This window comes from Propithecus coquereli, unplaced genomic scaffold (assembly GCF_000956105.1).
Source record: "Propithecus coquereli isolate 6110/MARCELLA unplaced genomic scaffold, Pcoq_1.0 Scaffold92, whole genome shotgun sequence".
NCBI classification, from domain to species: Eukaryota; Metazoa; Chordata; class Mammalia; order Primates; family Indriidae; genus Propithecus; species Propithecus coquereli.
Genome location: NW_012155507.1, coordinates 3,488,897 through 3,504,077, shown reverse-complemented (window position 1 = coordinate 3,504,077; position 15,181 = coordinate 3,488,897). Strand labels below are relative to the sequence as shown.

Sequence of the window (15,181 nt, the reverse complement as noted above, 5' to 3'; positions counted from 1 at the left end):
GAGATTTTTAAAATGTTGAAATATTTTCAAAGAACGATAGCACTAAGTTATCATTCATTACTCAATACTCAGCCTAGCAAATTGGAAAAAAATACAACAACAATAACAGATGCTGTGGGTAACCGCAGTGCTCTGCCATTAGTTTGACTTGTGTTTTTCATTTTAAGACTGGGTGAGTCACCCACAGAAAGTTATAAAGTGAAACAAAGAAGATTCAAGATTTTAATAAGACATTACCTTGAGCTCCTTACACTGAAGATAGTTTATCTCTGTCTGGATGCATGTGTTTATATATGTGAACACTCACGCAAAGATAGAGATCACAATAAACAGGCATAATAATAAAATTCCTTTGCAGGTGAAGTGAAACACTGGCTACTACATATATGTATGTAGATACACAAGTATCATTATTCTATTGAGATCTCAAAGGTCAGATAATATGTCTCTATCTAATGTTCTTCCTCAGCAGAATGTTCTGATCCTATTATGATGTCTCTGATCCTTTGCTTATAGAAGTTGCCTTTTACAAAGAAGATTATTTCATTCATGATTTCAGTCTTTCATCTGATTCTATAGGAAATATTTATTTGTTTTTACAGAACAATATTATATTCTTGAGTTGCCAAAGTCAAAACAGCTAGATGGGTTAGGGGAGAGAAACTATTCTTTTTATTTCATTGGTGGTTTTGTCCACATGAGTCTAAATCACTGATTTGAATGATTCTTTCTAAATGAATTGACTCCACTTACAGATACATCAATCAGCTATTACAGTGTGTGCCAATATTATGATTAATTACTGGATCAAACTAGTGGAAAGCAAGACAAATGAGCAATTTTAGCTTTATACCTCTGTTTAGCTTTATATTCTCAATGTTAAGTATGTGTGATACTTAAATAAAGACATATGCATTGATTTTAACTTTTATAAGGAGAAGTGTCTAGATTAAATAAGTCCTCTGTTTAATACTAGGGAGGTATGGGAAGAAAATATGATTTTGTGTACTAACAGTGCTCAATTTCTAATATTGAGAATAGGAGAATTTACAAAGTATGTTTTGTGACTAAAGACCAAATATACCTTTGTAGAATTCTGAGTGATTGTTTTTCTCTTTGTCCCCTATATATAATCAAACTAAGATTCCCCTTTTTGTCAGAAGTTAGATTAATATAGTGTAGAACTGGCCTGATTATCAGCTCAGAACCTTAGGGATGGGAATGGATTTAAGTATTATAGCAATGACTGAGATTCTACCTTGGTCTATTTCACAGCTAAAATTATCCTCCTCCCCACCTCTAGAATTCTAGTTGGGAATGTAAGACTAGGTACGATTGAACATTTTGGTGTCAATACTCAAAATTATAGGACCATATATAATAAGCAGAAATACTACACATTTAAGGAAAAATGAGTATCAAGCAAACTGGAAATCTCTAGTGCTATAGGTTCTCCAAATTAGCTTCTAGCTGAGAATTGCTGGAGATTTGTATTAGGAAAGGTTAAAAAACAACACAGATTCTTGAAATTGATAGGTGTGGGCTCATGTCTTGGCTTTGCTGTGATTCTGTATCAGGAACATTTATGTTGTTATTCTGCAGGCACTATGAGGCAGTGCTTACGTAACTTTCACATTATTTGTACAAAATTGATTTGTTTGGCGAGTTGAGAAGAAAAAAAATTCACAGTCCTGTCAGATATTCATGGAACAAAGGGCTTTATGATCAATTTTGAGAAACATGGAATTCTTTATCCCCTCTTGGAGAGAAACAATGCAGCTGACCACTATTGCAGTTGTTCCGGTAAAAGGCCTCCATGAACTCCCATATTACATAAAAAGGAATTTTTCTCATCTTAGCCTATTTCAGTTCCCTGTGGCATTCAACACCATAAATCACTCCTTTCTTCTCTCTCCTCTCTTCCCCATCCCAACCAGGCCTTTTAAAACATGTCTTCATTATTTTTTCCCTTTCAAAGTCCACTATCACTTAGAGGTTAACACACTGTTAACACTCTTGTATATATTCTTATGTATACTGTAGGCATCTTCCTTTCCTCCTCTTCCTCATATTTTTATACAAAATGGGATTATAATATGCATCTGGTTTGCAATTTGCTTATTTCACCTAACAATAATATCAAGGGCACTTCTCCATGTGGGTACATAAAGAACTAGCTCCAGTATTTCAACAACTATATAGTATTCCATTGTTTGGGGAAGGGTCCAACTGGCCAAGCCCATCCATGGACAGTCCTCCAATGGTGCTTGCCACTTCACAAGCCACTCCTGCTATCGATATGTGCCAAAGCATAGCTTGGAGCCTTAGGGGAAAATTCTCTGTGAAGAATGGCTCTCATATATAAGGCAACATTCTCACACTTGTGTCTCAGGCTTCTAGTAACTTTTCTTAGCTGTAAAGAGCGTCTTGTCTATTTTCTGTTTTTCACAACAGTGTCAAAATTTCTGATCTGATAATGGCATTCTTTCTTATTTATAGCACTAACATGGAATTATCAATTTAAATATCCTTTACTGTCACTTCCAAAAGATCCTAAGAAAGGGGTGCCTGTCATTTTGAGCCAGAAGATCCACTGAGTTTTTAAACTGATAAGTTTTGCATATAGCCACCATCACCTTTGATGTGGATTATTGCATTAACATACTAAGGGATCACACTCCTCTGTCTTTTCTTGCCTACAGTTTACAGCATACTATCTACACAACAGCCAGATTTCCTTTTAGTAGATAAATCCCTGCTCAAAACCCTCACTGGGCTTTCAACTCACTCAGATTAAAATCCAAGGTTCTTATAATTGCCTACAGATCTCTACATGATGTGGCCTCTCTGACCCTACTCCTTCCTTTACTCCATTTTGCTCCAACTGCACTGGTCTCCTTTCTGCTCCTCGAACATATCAAGCGTGGTTCCACCTCAGGCTTCTGCATTTGCTGTCCCCAACCCCTCTAAAACTCTTTTCTGTGGTATCTACATGGTTCACTCTATCACTTTCTTCAGATCTCAGCTCAAATGTCAATTTATCAACCAGACTTTCACTAATCACTTTACTTAAAATTACATCTCTCCCTGAGTTCCTACCCGCTATTCTCGTTCACCTGATTTATTTATTAATGTTGATAACCACCTTACGTACTATACATTTACTGGTTTATCTGTTTATTGTCTCTCTCCTTCTCAATGGACTGTAAGCCTTATGAGGGCATGGCTTGTTTGTCTTGTTCACTACAGTATCTCTAGCACTTAGAAAAGTGCCTGATATATGGTAAGCGTTCAATAAATATTTGCTGAAAGAACTGAAAACAGAAAAGTTGATTTTTTTAAAGTATTAATGTCAAAACTGAACATCTTACTGCTATTTCATTGTTCCTAACATTTTTTTCAGTTGGCTCCTCTGGAATGTTTTGTTTTTACATTCATATCATCTGGAAGTAATTATTAACTGCCTTCTCTTTTCTAATATTTAATATTTTGCTATCTTTTCTAATTGCTATATCTGGAATCTTTAACAACAATAGTAAATACTGGTGGTGATTTTTTCTTTTGTTCCTTACTTTCACTGGAGTTTCTTTGATGTTGAGGATTCTGACTGGGGTTTGAAACACAACGCACACACACAGACACTCTTACCATATGAAGAATATCTCTCTTCATAGAGTACTAAGAATTTTGTCAGAATTGTAGTAGGGTTTCATTAAATCATTTTTTTGAATTATTGATATAAGCATGTGAATCATTTCATTCGACTTAATATGATGCACTGCAATACTAGATTTCTCAATAGTGAATATTCCTGACATTCAAGGAACTGTTAATAGATTCATTTTGCCATGGTATAGTTACCTTTTAATGAACTGATAAATTGCATTCAATGCTTTTAAAGGATAATTTGCATCTCTCTATACATTGATGTAAAATTGATCTCTTTTTATTTTGTGCAATTTTAGTCAAGTTTGTTAAAATTTTGCTGGCCTCCTAGAGAAAAGAGTAAGCTTTTTATTTTCTATGTTCTGAAGCAGCTCAAAGTTAAACATTCCTTGACAATGTGAAACAATTCACATAATGAGGGCATCAACTCTTCATGTCTATTATATGTTTATGTGTGAGATATTCTTGGACAAAAGGACAAATTTTGGAAAAATAACATTCACAATGATCTGGTCTGGATTCTTATTTCCTCTTTGGAAGTTTAGTTATTTGTATCTTCTGGTAACTTTTGCTGAATACATAAATCTGTGCCTATTATTATCTCTTCTTTCTCACTTCAAATTTTTTATATTTGTGCTTTTTCAAGTATGATGCTGAGGAAAGGAGTATCCTCCCCTGGACACCTCCTTTGCTCTTTGGTAGACTGGGGAAATTGGCAGAGACCTACACTTGTGGCACTGAGGTGAGAACTCAAACACAGGCTAGTAGCATCCAGTGATGAGGTCATATTCCACCTCTGTGAGACTGCCATGGATGCTGGTGCCAATAGGGTGGTGGGACTAGCAGGACAAGTGGTCCAGAAATCACTAACTCTGCAGTCCTGCTTTGTGAGCTAGGTCTGACTTTTTATTCTCTAGGAAGAGACCAGCAGTTGAACAATGAAAAAGCCTAACTAGTAGACCAATGCAAGCAGTCCTAAGGGGTCCTAGGTAAATATTTAGGGAGGTTATCTTGGAGCAAAACTATCTTTTTGACTTTTAGGTGGACACTCAAAATCTTTATAATTTTGCTATTAAAGAAATATTTTTTTGTCTCAGGCTGATAAGGTCACAGCATTTGGGTAAAATAAGCCTTTTTCACTTTCTTCCTTCCCCTCTGCCCCTTTTCGTTGCTTTTCAGGATCCTTCACAGGCTTTTTTTTTGTTGTTCTGCTTTCTCCTAAAAGTTTCCCAGTGTTTCACAGTAATTGCCTTCCCAGCAGTGAGAAATCACATCCTTGGATATACAACCCAGTTCTTCACTGTGTATATTCTGATATTACATAGGCACCTCAAATTCAGTATGTCCCAAATTAAATTGATCACTCTCCATCAATACCCTCTGTGCCTATTTTTCACATTTATTTTTTGCCACTATTTATTTCCATTCAACTCAGAACCTGAGAGTCCACCTAAATGTTTTAGTTTTCCTCAACCTCCACATGAAAAACCAATTACTGTGTGTTCATTTTATTTCCCCTCATTTTTTTCTCATAACTTTCTCCCTCTCCACACCTACTTCCACTATCCTAGTTTAGACTCACATCATCTCCTTCTTGTATTTTCTTCAGTGGCATTCGATGCATTGAATATGACTTAAACCAAGGTGCAATAGACCAGGAAACCAGGTCCAGCTAAGTATCTAAGGAGAGTAGTTTTGTTTAAGCCATCTCCAGATATGTGATCCTGAACTGTAGGTACTCTCTTCCTTTGGTTTGACAGTATTTTTATTGCTTGTCCTCATTTCCTCATTTTTTTGATCTTTGTATCAGAACCTACCTGATACTCTGACCACGAGTCTAATGAACTCAGTCTACAGTGGCTTAGAAAGCATCAAGATCAAATGGATATCGGATTGGCAAAGGGCATGGAATTTGAGGACACATTGTTAGCAGGGGTGTGGTAAAGCAGGCGTGCATACATTATTTATAGAAGGTTAAGTTGGTAGGAACTCTTTGGAGGATGATTTGGCAATGGCTATGAAATATAAAATGAACTTACTCATTGACCCAGGAATTCCATTTCTAGGAATTTATCCCATAGATATACTTACATGTTTGCACAAGGATGTATGCAACTGAGTAATCACTGCAGAATAGTTTCTAGTAACAGAAAACAAGAACCAAAATAAATGCTTATTAAAAGTGTAATGAACAAATAAAGTATATTCCAACCATAAAATGGAAACTACACAATAACAATTAGGTGTATATGTATAAGAAACAATCTCTAAGATTTTGTGATTAAAAAGGCACAGACACATACAACACATGCTATTATTTGTATAAAAATTGCATACGAATACATACATTCATATATACGTACAGACTATCTCTAAATGTATACACACACAAAATGTACTGGTGGTGATCTGTGGGCAGGAGACTAGGGATCTTGAGATGTGAGATTGACTTTTCATTGTATATCTTTTATATATTATGATTTTTGTCATGTGCATGTATTAAAGCTATTTTGACATAAAACAAAACAAAAATAAAGACTAAGTGGTCTTGATAGATACATTTCAAAATATGAGAAATAGCTGAATATGTAAAATAGTATATATCTATGTCCTCTCCTCACATGGGGAGCAACATATAAACACATATATAAATACATAGTATATGTAACAAGTTATAGGTACAGCTTGTACATTTGTGTGAATGAAAAACAGTTTGTTATATCATCTTAAAAAAATGAAACTAACCATCTTTACTTGTATCATGTATATTTACATAAGGTATTCAAGATGATATTTAATCTCTTAACCTATAAGCATAACCTTCCTTTTCAAAAACAGATGTACAAAGGAATGTGTGCATAGCTGATATTTTAGCTTCAGATTCTCTCCTGGAAAAGTTTGACTATAATAAATATTTAGATACCTAGATAAATTCCTAGAAGGACAAATTTAAAAAATAAAGCATTAAAAACTTTAGTCTCCCACTTAACTTCTAAGATGCTGAACACATTTTATTTATTTTTCTGCAATACATCACATACTGGGTCCAGACAAAAGAATTATCCATGTATACAATTTTAAAAAGTCAACAAAATCTACTCTGAGAACAACTGCTGACCTTTCACTGTAAATGGCTAGCTGAACTTTAAAGAAATGCTTATCGCCCAAAATACCTCCATGATTGCACTGCCACATATATAGGCCAGTTTTGAATAGCTCTGAAAATCTGTAGCATAAATGCTACTCACAAAAGCAGACCATAATACAGCAGCTTTACACAAGAAGGCTGAGGGCTTGGGGATAGTGATGTTAAAGTTTTACTGAATAATCAAAATTGTTGATTAATAGCAGGAATAACATTGTAAGACTTAAGTAAGAGAACATATTTTTAAAGCATTTTATGCACCAACAATATGAAAACAACAAACATTGAGTGTCCAACATTCAAATGAAACACACCCCAAACAGTGGCAATCCAGAACTTCAACTGCACTTTCTAATAGGAGTAGGGGTATAAATGATGGGTAGTTTCTTAGACAAATCTAAAAGACATTTTTTAGCACACATTTTTACAAAATAGCATACTTCTGAAATGTGTATAAGACCTGATCATACTTTGAAATACTGATAAAACTAAATTACTAAATAGTAGCAAGGACAATGACTGCATCAATATAAAGAAAACACATATGTGAATCACTGGAAGAAAGAACGCCATTTAGAGTTCAGCCAAAATTCTTTGTATGAGACGGCAAACATAGTGCTACTGGGAAAGATGCATAAAAGTCTTAAAGCCAAGTTTTGATTGCTCAAAGGACCACTTGTGCTCTCTTGTATTCTCCTGCCCTAAAGCACTAAGTACAGGTAAGTTGGGCCTGTTGAACCTGAAAAACAAAAGCCACAGAGTTAAAAGCACAAATGGAGCATGAAGAAGGAAAGTTAGACAGAACTGAAAGGTAAATTTGTGCACTTTGAGAACGAGGCAGCCATCCTTAACTCCAGAGGCCTGCGTAGTTTCCATGGAGGCCTGAGGGGAGAGGACCCCCAGCCACGAAGAGCTTCATCTCAGGCCAGTTGTAGCAGTGGGTGTAGAGAGCATTGGGGAACTCCCCAATGCCCCCAAAATAGTTCACCCAAAGGTCATCCTGATTGAGCCAGCCTCTGCCACAAGTGAGCTTGAGCTTCCTCCCTGCGCACCCTGGTGAGGAATCTGGGCTGGCCAAGGCCCTCTCCTCCAGGAACTTCTGGGCACGTATATCATAGAAGAGCAGGGAGCCATGACCAGTGCCCACGGTGATGATGTGCTGATAGAAGCTTAGGGAGCGCACTCCAGTGCCACCCTCTCGAGAGCACATGGGCCGGATGTTCTGCTGGCGCTGGCGCGGATCCAGGAAGGAGACATGAGACTGGGAGCCCACCGCGTACAGGGACAACTCATTGCAGTAGGTCAGGCACACATTCTCTCGGCAGTAGGGCAGCCTGAGGGACAGTAACCTGGACAGGGTGCTCCGGGCTTTCCACAGGTGGAAGTAGCCATCCAGGGACACCGCTCCCAGCTCCTGGTTCTTGCCACTGAAGGCCAGGGCTCTCACTTTGCGGTTACTGGGGTTGGTGCTGGCCCTGGGGATGGCCTCCATGTCCCTTGGACGGATGTGGGTGTACACGGGGAGCCCCACATCGTTGTGCCAGGCAATGCTGCCGTGGAACATGTCAGGGTCCAGCCGCCAGAGTGCCACGGTGCCGTCGCGGGAGCCGCTCACTGCCACGGTGTCACTCATCCAGGCGATGGCGAAGATCCAGTCCTTGTGGCCGTGGCGGTCGCCCAGGCACACGGGGTCCAGGGTGGGCAGCTGGTAGATGGCCAGGCTGTTGGGGTTTTCGCCCCCGGTGGCCAGAAGGGTCTTGGAGGGATTCAGCTCGATGGCGTGGATGCCGCAACCCGGCTGGGCCCGGCCTACACCGGCCACCCTGTCCCGCAGCAGGGGGATGCGTGTGATGTGGCCCGACTGCACGTCCACCACGAAAAGCGTGTTACACTTGGTGCCGCACACTACCTGCTTGGCGTTCAGCCACTGCGACGCGAACACCTTGTTGAGGGTGCCCAGGGCCAGCTGGCGTTCCGTCAGCAGCTCCGGCAGCCTCCGTACCGTGTAGCCGCGCAGCTCGCCCTCGAAGCCCAGGAGCCCCGCGCGTCCCCGCGCGCCCACCTCGCGGCCCTTCAGGTAGCGCACCAGCGAGCGACGCGTCGCCGGCCGCTTCTGCTTCTTGGGCAGCAGCGGCCCCTCTCCGTCCGCCGCCGCCCCATGAGACGACGAGCTCCCGGCGCCCGCTTCGACCGCTGGCGCTTTCCGCTTCCTGCTACCTGTTTGCTGAGGGGCCATAGTGGGTGGCGAGCGAGCGGCGGCGGCGGCGCGGCGGCGGTGGCGATGCGTGGCACCCGCGTTGGCCGTGGTGGCGGCGGGGATGGCTGCGCCTCCGCGTCAGCCAGGAGCGTAGGGTCTCAAGGACCAAGAGGCTGTGGCGACGGCGGGCGCAGAGCCTCCGGAGTCTGAGGCGCGGCAGCGGCAAAGGAGGCGGCGGGGGTGGCGGGGCCGGACGAGGAACGTGGGCGAGAGAGAGCTCAGCGCAGGCGGAGCGCGGCGGCGGGGGCGGCGGCGCCGCGGACCTAGGCGAGGGCGGGAAGTGTGGCCAGCAGCGCTGAGGGAGCGAAGTCGGTGTGTGGCGAGGACAAGGCTGGGGGTCGGAGTGCGAGGGGCGGAGGCGATGGGAGGAGCGGGCGTGCCGGGAGCGGGGGGAGAGGGGAGGGCGTTAATGGAGTCATGGGGAGGGAGTCTGGGAGGGCTGGCCCTCCAGGACCCCAGTATCTAACAGGCTGTGATTCACCACCCTCAGGACAGCCGCCAACTAGCCTTAATATCGCTACTTGAGTAAAATTTGAAACCTAAAATATGGTCAAGGACGGGGCTAAAGGTAGCCCTGACCATGATCTGTGTGAAGAAACCAACACGCACTGGGTGTAATCTTGGGAGAGCTTTCCTTATGATTAGACATGGAACTTGGCAAGGGATGCGTGTGTTGGGGGGGCGGTGCTGTTGGGAATGGCAAGGAGGCATTTACCCTTATGTCAGACCTGCAGCCCCTCCAGTTTCAGCCGCTCTGTAGATATGTTAAACAGTTTCAACCAAATATTTTTCAATTTGAGGTCTCTCATCACCTACACTTGAATGCCTGAGGAATGTATTCTAAATGCAGTTCCCAAGGCTCAGCTTTTCCTCCCAGCTGGTATCAGAGCCTCTTTGGTCAGAAGTAGCCTCAGGAACCTCCAGGAGTGCAGTGATGATGGGGGTGGGGATGTGGGATGTGGGGCTGAGGGGTGAGGAGGAGGTTGTTACTCTAAGGCATGGACTTCTCTAGAATTTTGTAGACCTTGAGGGAGTCGAGGGGAGGAGGAGAGGTCCAGGTGATGGGTACCTCCCTACCTCTCCAAGGAGGGAAAGTTCAGCCCAAACCTTCAGTTCCAGGAGTCTGGGAAGAGCCCTGTCTTGTGTGGGAGGCCCCTTGGGATGTTGGGACAGAGCCCTGAGGAAAGCGCAGGATTTCCACAGGCACAGATGGTGAGGAAGAAATTCCCAGAGTAATTACATGGCACAGTGCTGTGAGTAGAAGTTCAGACAGAGCATGAGTTTGGCAGACTCGGGAGTCACATGGTCTGTATCTACTCTGCAGCTTCAAGGCAGCTAGCCAATCCAGTGGCAGGCCCAAACCCATGCATACTCAGTTACACAGTGATACCTTGCTCTGAGAGGCTGGTGGCTGATATCAGCTCTGTATAGGCCTCAATCCTCCTCCACAAGAACGTCTTGGTTCAGTGGCTGTGGGTGTGGCGGTGGATTAACTTTTCTGGTCAATCAGACGTGACTGTGAGAGCTACTTTGTTGCTGCTTTCCCGCCCCCACCCCTTCCCTACCCTTTTCACAACCTTCCTTCAAGTGCCCAAACTCCCAAACTCCAAGTACAAAAACCATGGATCCTTGCCACTGATCCCGTCTGGCTGCTGCATCCCAGTGCCTACTACCCCCCTCTTAATAGTCCTCCCCATGTTTAATGGCATAGCTAGAGGAGGATGAGGGTGGTGGATTGGGAGTAATCTGACAAAGAAAAAATTGTTGATGACTTCATAATTAGCAATAACATTACTGGAGAATAACTGACCGCAAATTCCATTAATTTAACCTACCATTAAGGTTTTATTTTCTTGATTTTTTTTTAAATTCTAACTTAGAAAAAATGATATTTTATGAGATTTCATGGCGTACTTTTTACTCTTGTGGTAGAACAAAATAGGCTGAAAATCTTGGGATATATCAGACTATTTTGTCTTATGTAACACAGATATAACAAAATTGGATGAAATATATATATGTATCCTATAAACAAATATATTTCAATTGTAAATATAGTGCTCATTTAACAGCTGTTATTTATTGAAAGCCTATTTGTGTTATCGGCTAAAGGGCTGTGCCAAAACTTCAAATACTAAATGCTTTATGTACATTCAGCCTCACAATAACTTTATAAGATTGGTTCTGTTTTTATTGGCATGTTTTAAAATGATGGAACTGAAGCTCAGAAAGGTTAGTGACTCCTCCATGGTCACACAGCTAGTAAATGCTAAAGTCAGGAAGTGAATTCCTGTCTGACTCCAATACTTTTGTGACTGATGGCTACTCTATATTATTCAACAAATGAAATTTTTCTGTTTCCTTTGCCTTAAAACCATGTAAACTACTCCTGGTGTTATGCCTTATTAGCTTCTGGAAGATAACTACAATTCATAAAATAAATGAATAACTACTGATATAAATTATGTACATTTTCCATATATTCGAAGGCAAATATATAATCTCTGAGACATATTTTTACAAATTCCATTTAATTAATATTTATGAAATGTAATATATATTCTTTCTTATTTTTGGTAAAAATAACAGCAATATAAATAGTCCTGTTATTATGTCTGTCCACTTTTTATTAATATAAATATTCAATATTTATGTATAATAATGTGTGTGTAGTCACTGGTCAGATTACTATTTTGTATTTATAAATGAGGTGTGTTAATTTTATCTGGAATATTCCACCTGAAACACATTTCATTTTGTGTCTATGCTTTCAAATTTCCCTGAGCTTACTTAAGGATGTACAGACAACTTCCAGACCAGAGGCAAGTAATGTTGAGAGATGTAAAGTTTTGTATAGCAACTTGCAATTTTGAACTGTTCTTTGTGTCTGATTGTCTGCATTTTTAGGAAAACACAATGTCAGCTAATATATAAAGTCATAAACAGTGCATTTGGTATTGAAGTGGTAGATGCAGTGGTATGACAATAAAAATTTCAGGTATCTGCATAGCCCCCTGAGTGTCAGGGTCTCAGTTAGGTACTTCCATTATCTCTGAGGGCCATTGTGTGTATGACTGTTAAACATCTTCTCAGTCCTTACCAATCTATTTCTATGTTTATTGCTGCTTTTTGCTTTGTATTAGCCTAGCCTATCTCCCTACACCAGATTCCCCTTCAGGGCACTGTCTCAAGCTGTTCTCTAATTACTTAATGTGTTTAAATTTTGTTTTCTCAATCAGATTGTAAACTCCTAAGAGGTTAGTTAATATTTTCTACTTATTTTGTACCATCGCAGAGTTCTAGGTATGCAGTAAATGGTTTATAAAAACTTATGATTAACCTGTTCATATGTAAAAAGAACAAGAGAGAGAAATGAAAATAAAATATCTAAAAAGTAGAAATAAGATATTTTGAAATCAAATTACTTGAAGTGGAGAAAGTGAAGGATTTGAATTGTAACAACTTCACATAACTTGTTTGAAGGTATGTAGATATAGATATATAGGTCAATATTGATCAACATAGATATCTATATAACTTCAAATAAGTTATGTCATTATTATTAAATATATCTATTTATCTATCTATATTTATGTATGTTTCTTTTCAGCCTACCAGAAAACTGTGTCTGTCTATCTTTTTAATCTATGAATGAAGAAAAGGAATTGTCTAGCCAATAACCAAGTTAGATTACCAATTTAAAATTAGGACAAAAGACTTGTTATTTCACTGTGGTATCATGAATATAAGCTTATTATTAAATGTGATTCAAATTATTTTGCAAGTGTTACTATTTTTAGGTCCAAAACTGAAATAGTCTCAGAACAAAGGCCAGAAAGTTGAGAGAAAAGCTGGGTAGCAGTAAGACTGGTGGATCAGTAACAAGTCTGTTTGTAGAAATATTCTATAGATATAAAACACAGCTTTCCTTAAAAATATTTTGTGACATCTTCTTTATATTTATGTGTATAGCCCTTGCATTATCTTTATGAACAAGTATAAATGTAAGACACTAAAAAATGAAACATAATTAGGCTTGCTTTAAAAAATATGTGGTAATGATACACTGTTATTTATAACAGAAACAAGGCAAACTATTCTTGAATTATTAAATTTAATACATTTTCACTTAATCTCTAATTATAGTAGAGTCATACCATTTCAAGCTGTGACCTCGTCAAGTCTAAGATAAGCAGTGAACCTGGTTTGTACTCAGATTAGAGGATTCCTTCAAAGTTCATGATGGAAAAAATGGTGTAGATGATGCAGCAGGCTATGTTTCCCCCTACAATGGCACTACTACAGGCATATGCTGAGGCATATGCTGTCAGATGTGGTAAGAAAGGAAAGATTTATCACATTGTTACATTTAATATAAACAGAATTGTAGGTAAAGAGGCAATTTTGACTTTATGACCTCTTCTTTTCCCTACCCCTCTCCATCTTTTCTGAGAAGAAAAATGTGTCAGAGTCCAGGCATGGACTTTGTTTCATGAGAGGGTAGATTCAGTGCTAGTTATATGTTTTATGGTAAGCACTACACTGTAGTGGTTAAGTGAGTTGGCTCTGCAGCCAGATAACACGGTTTGAATTCTGGTTCTATAGCTTGCTGGCCTAGGAATTGGGCCAGTTAAAATACTCCGTTTGCATTTATTCCCTTATTTATTAATAGGGATATTAATTATGCTATGGAGTTGTTTGGGGGTTTGAATGAGTTAATACATATATAGCACTAGGAACACTGTCTGACAGATTATAAGCACTTAATAAATTTCTCTTAAACCCTAACTGCTTTCCCTACTTTCCTTTATTTAACTTTATAAAGACAACTCTATAGCTATGCTAATGGAGGTTTTTGAATGTCCACTGCAGCGCACATATTCACCATTACTAAAAACTGGTACACACCGGGATAAATAATTTGTAAAGCTGGCTACTTGTCTACTCATATACAGCTCACCAATCTTGATTCTTTTGCCAACAAAGAGATGAATATTAGCATGGGAAGAATGTATTGTAAAAATAATGTTATAGCATGTTAGTAGATCATCAAGGGGCAGTTTGGAAGGGTTCATTCTATCGAGCAGCTAAATTTGGTTCCTATTGCTAATAGCTATTGATATAAACGTGTAATCATAAATATATACGAAAAAGAATTGATTTTTTTTTTTTTTAGATTTAGGGCATTCCCAACCTGTTGATAGTAGTTAAATTGGATAGAAGTGACTGAACAAAGGATATGGATCAGGCTCTGATATTAGATAGGTACATAAGGAAGACTTGAGTGAGATTACATCCACCAAGTTGATTGAGAATCCATTCTCTTCCATGCTTTGTAATGTTTTAACTGGATATAGATACGCAGTTATTATTTTCCCTGCCTTTGATACCATCTTACCCCTGGCTTCAAATGCATCATATATCCTAATTTTATATATCCATCCCAAACCTATGTGTCAGACTTCTACTTGACATTTTGGATATCAAAACAGAACTTCAAATTCACAATGTATAAGCTCAAAATCTTGATTTGAACCTCCATGCACCTGAACTTTTATTGTTCCCTGTCTTAATGAATAGCACCACCATCCATCCATCCAGCTGTACAAACCAGAATCCTAACAATTATCCTTGACAAACATCCCTCCCTTATCTTCAGGTTCAATATTTCATCTTCTACCATTTCTCAAATTCATTCAATTCTTAATATCTCCACTGCTACCAACCTTTCCCAAACCACTGTTTTATCTTGACTGGACAACTACAATAGCCTCCTAAGTGATTTTCCGGTAACTACTCCTCCTCCATTCAATTCTCCATACTGTAGACAGAGTGCTGTTTGCGAAATGCAAATCTGCCCATGTAACTGCACTGACTTAAACAAGACAATGTTTTCCCGTTGTCTTAGGATAGAGATCAAAATCCTTAACACAGCCTTTAAGTCCAAGCATGATATGACCTATGTTCTCCACCCACATTTCACCTCCTTCTCATTACATTTTTGCTCCAGCCACACTGTCCTTTTAAAATTTCCTCCCTGATGTTAAATAATGTCATGCCTCATATCCTTTTGGCATGCTGTTTTCTCTGCCTGGAAAGCTTTCTCCCTGTGG

At 39.7% G+C, this 15,181-nt stretch overlaps 1 protein-coding gene across 1 annotated transcript; it reads right to left on the bottom strand.

Annotated features, from left to right (window-relative positions):
• Positions 1-7,639: 7,639 nt before the first annotated feature.
• LOC105826823 (DDB1- and CUL4-associated factor 12-like protein 2) lies at positions 7,640-9,047 on the bottom strand. The gene has a single exon (XM_012664842.1). It carries the CDS (start codon positions 9,045-9,047, stop codon positions 7,659-7,661), a length of 1,389 nt encoding a protein of 462 aa, XP_012520296.1. The 3' UTR covers positions 7,640-7,658.
• Positions 9,048-15,181: the final 6,134 nt, after the last annotated feature.